Source organism: Ursus maritimus, unplaced genomic scaffold (assembly GCF_017311325.1).
Source record: "Ursus maritimus isolate PB19 unplaced genomic scaffold, ASM1731132v1 scaffold_35, whole genome shotgun sequence".
Classification (NCBI taxonomy): domain Eukaryota; kingdom Metazoa; phylum Chordata; class Mammalia; order Carnivora; family Ursidae; genus Ursus; species Ursus maritimus.
Window position 1 is genome coordinate 173,783 of NW_024426119.1, and position 3,167 is coordinate 176,949.

The following is a 3,167-nucleotide window of genomic DNA, read 5'->3' on the forward strand; positions in this document are numbered from 1 at the left end:
GGTTAAGATGTATGGAGTGGTTCAGAGTCATTCACACTACATCTCTGAGAATGAGCCTTGGTTCCTCTTTGTTAAAATGGATAGGAATTGAAATTTCTAAATTGGTGTATGCAAATCCCTCATTATGATAGAAGAGAATATGGTCATATATAAAAAGCCTCCCAAACTAAAATTTAGCTTGTAATGACTCAAATCATGTAAATGCAATGGGAATAGTATTATGTCGGCAGAAGAAAAAGGAAGAACCTGGCTATTTACAAATGAAAATAAGAATGAATCTTAAAGAACACAGGGGTTAGACAGCCTGAAACACAGTACCAACAAAAGTCAAAAGTTAAAACTTGTGAGACCAGCCAGCACTGTTCAGATAGAAACGTGACCTGGTCTAAGGATCATATTTTTCCACTTGTGATGGAAAGCATATCCTAGTGTGGAGATACAAGCACTGATCATCAAAATCTGATATGATTAAATATTTGAATAAATCCATCTAACTCCTCTTCTCTGATTTCCTGCTCATAAATGTCCTTATCACCTAACTTCTCAGAAATTTCCCTATAATGAAATAGTAAGTTAGGCTTTCATGAAAATTCAGACCACTTTACTAATTTTTTATACCAAATTAATAAACTGACATCTTGATATACATATATTTCTATCCAACATCAGTTTATTTAGTGTCAGTCAGCAAGCATTCCCTTGTATAACTCCCAGGGAAGAGACTCAATTTTTTTAAATGTTTTTTTATTATATTATGTTAGTCACCATACATGAAGAGACTCAATTTTGAATTCTAGATCACAGTAAATTCATCAAGATAATGTCTCCTGAGAGACAAGCATTTGGTCTTCTCCGGGAGATATTTTTTATCACACAACAGCCTTCCTTCAACAATAGGCAGCAACACAATTTCTCAATTAAGATTCTTTTTTTTTTTTTTAAGATTTTATTTATTTATGTGACAGAGAGACAGCCAGCGAGAGAGGGAACACAGCAGGGGGAGTGGGAGAGGAAGAAGCAGGCTCACAGCAGAGGAGCCCGATGTGGGACTCGATCCCGGTGTGCCGGGATCACGCCCTGAGCCGAAGGCAGACGCTTTAACGACTGCGCTACCCAGGCGCCCCTCTCAATTAAGATTCTTAAATAACCATGTTATTTTCACCTCGGACACCTAAACAGTAGTAAGGTACTTGGAAACTGATATTGAAACTATAGAAATTTAATGTTATTTCAAGTCATTAAGAAAACTCCATAATACTTTTGTCATTTACGAAATCCTCCTATAAGATAATAAACTGACTGCATACTTTCCTCATTGCCACTTTCATTTCTTTGTTCCTGAATGTATAGATGACCGAATTAAAAAAGGGAGTAAGAACTGCATCAAAAACAGCAAGAAATTTGTCGAAGCGTGATGTGGGGTGAGGCCAGATATAAACAAAGATGCAAGGACCAAAGAACAAAATCACCACCATGACATGAGTTGCTAAAGTGGAGAGGGCCTTGGATGAGCGTCTTGAGGAGTGTTTCCGAACAGTGATCAGGATAGAACTGTAGGAGACAATCAATATGAAGAATGATCCCAGAGATATAAACCCACTGTTGGCTATGACCATGAACTCTAGACTATAGGTGTCTGTGCAGGCCAGTTTGATGAACCGAGGGAAGTCACAGTAAAAGCTGTCTAACACATTAGGGCCACAGAATGGCAATTTTATAACAAAAACCAATTGAATCACTGAGTGGGTCAAGCCAATTACCCATGCAGCAACCAGAAGCAAAATACACATTTTTCGGTTCATAATAGTCAAATAGTGCAGAGGTTTACATATGGCAACATATCTGTCAAAGGCCATGGCAATGAGCAGCACCATCTCCACACCACCAATGACATGGAGAAAGAAGATCTGAGTGATGCAGCCATCAAAGGAGATGACTTTACGCTTTTTGAAAAGGTCATAAATCATCTTTGGAGAAATGACAGAAGAAACTCCAAGGTCAATGAAGGCGAGGTTGGCCAACAGAAAGTACATGGGGGAATGTAAGTGAGGGTCAGAAGTCACAGTGAGCATGATGAGGGAGTTTCCCATCATACTTGCCACATAAAATATGGAGCAGAACACAAAGAGGAGAAGTTGGATCTCCCAGGAGTCGGTGAGTCCCAGGAACACAAACTCGGACACCATAGAGTGATTCACTCCATCCATTGATTTATTAGCTAGAATGTTTCCAGATAAAAGAAAATAAAAAAGAAACTAAAATAAGAATGTTAATAAAGTTCTAAATTATAATGATTAATTATTCAAGGATATTCACACTATGAAGACTACCTATCCCCTCAATTCCTTCACAGGGCCATTATTAAATAAGCATTTTACCTGGTGTCACCTAAAGCAGTTGAGTCACTTCCACATGCAACATCCCTAACACCATGGCTTCCAGGACTATTCATCTATAAACAAGAAAATGAAGCAAATATAAAAACATTGTAGATGTGCATAACAAGGATTAGGAAGGGTGAGGAAGGTGGTATAGTGCAACACAATGAGAAAAAGAAAGAGGGGGTAAAGATGGCATTTGCCAGAATTCACTGGTACTATTTTAATTGCTCCTAGAACAATTCTTCAGCCATTCAAGTTGTCTCATTTCTTACCCTCGCCTCATCTCAGGCACATAATATGTCTCTTATAGTCATACCACTACCTACAATCATATTTACAATTCATACAATGTCCACAGAGTAGCAGTGAACAAAAGAGAACCAGGCATAGGGTATAAAGGTGACTCGAGAGTATGAAGGATCAAGGCAAGGGTAGACTAGATACTAATGGCACAGAGTATTTGCACTCAGAAAGTAAAAGTAGAAGTACCTAGTAGGATGGTCAGCAGCCAGGACATGGCCAAGATGTACAAGGGGGAAGGGAGTGCTATGGGAAGTCAGGAAGTTAAGGAAGCCAATTTGATTTATTTGTCCAGATTCTTCATAATCTCTGAAGTTTGTAAACCTTGGCTATAGCTACTAGATCCCGAAGCTTTTGGAATTTGCTGGGGATGAAGAAATGCACACTAACTTCATAGTTGCCATATAACCATTGATTCTCTCCTGTCCCTTCATCAACCTTAGCTCCTTTTATCCCTCTTATCTGATCTCTCTGCTTCAAACCTCT

At 38.7% G+C, this 3,167-nt stretch overlaps 1 protein-coding gene across 1 annotated transcript; it reads right to left on the minus strand.

The window, feature by feature from the left end:
- Positions 1 to 1,280: 1,280 nt before the first annotated feature.
- Positions 1,281 to 2,207, minus strand: LOC103673519 (olfactory receptor 4F3/4F16/4F29-like). The gene has a single exon (XM_008702305.2). The coding sequence runs from the start codon at positions 2,205 to 2,207 to the stop codon at positions 1,281 to 1,283; it is 927 nt and encodes a 308-aa protein (XP_008700527.2).
- Positions 2,208 to 3,167: the final 960 nt, after the last annotated feature.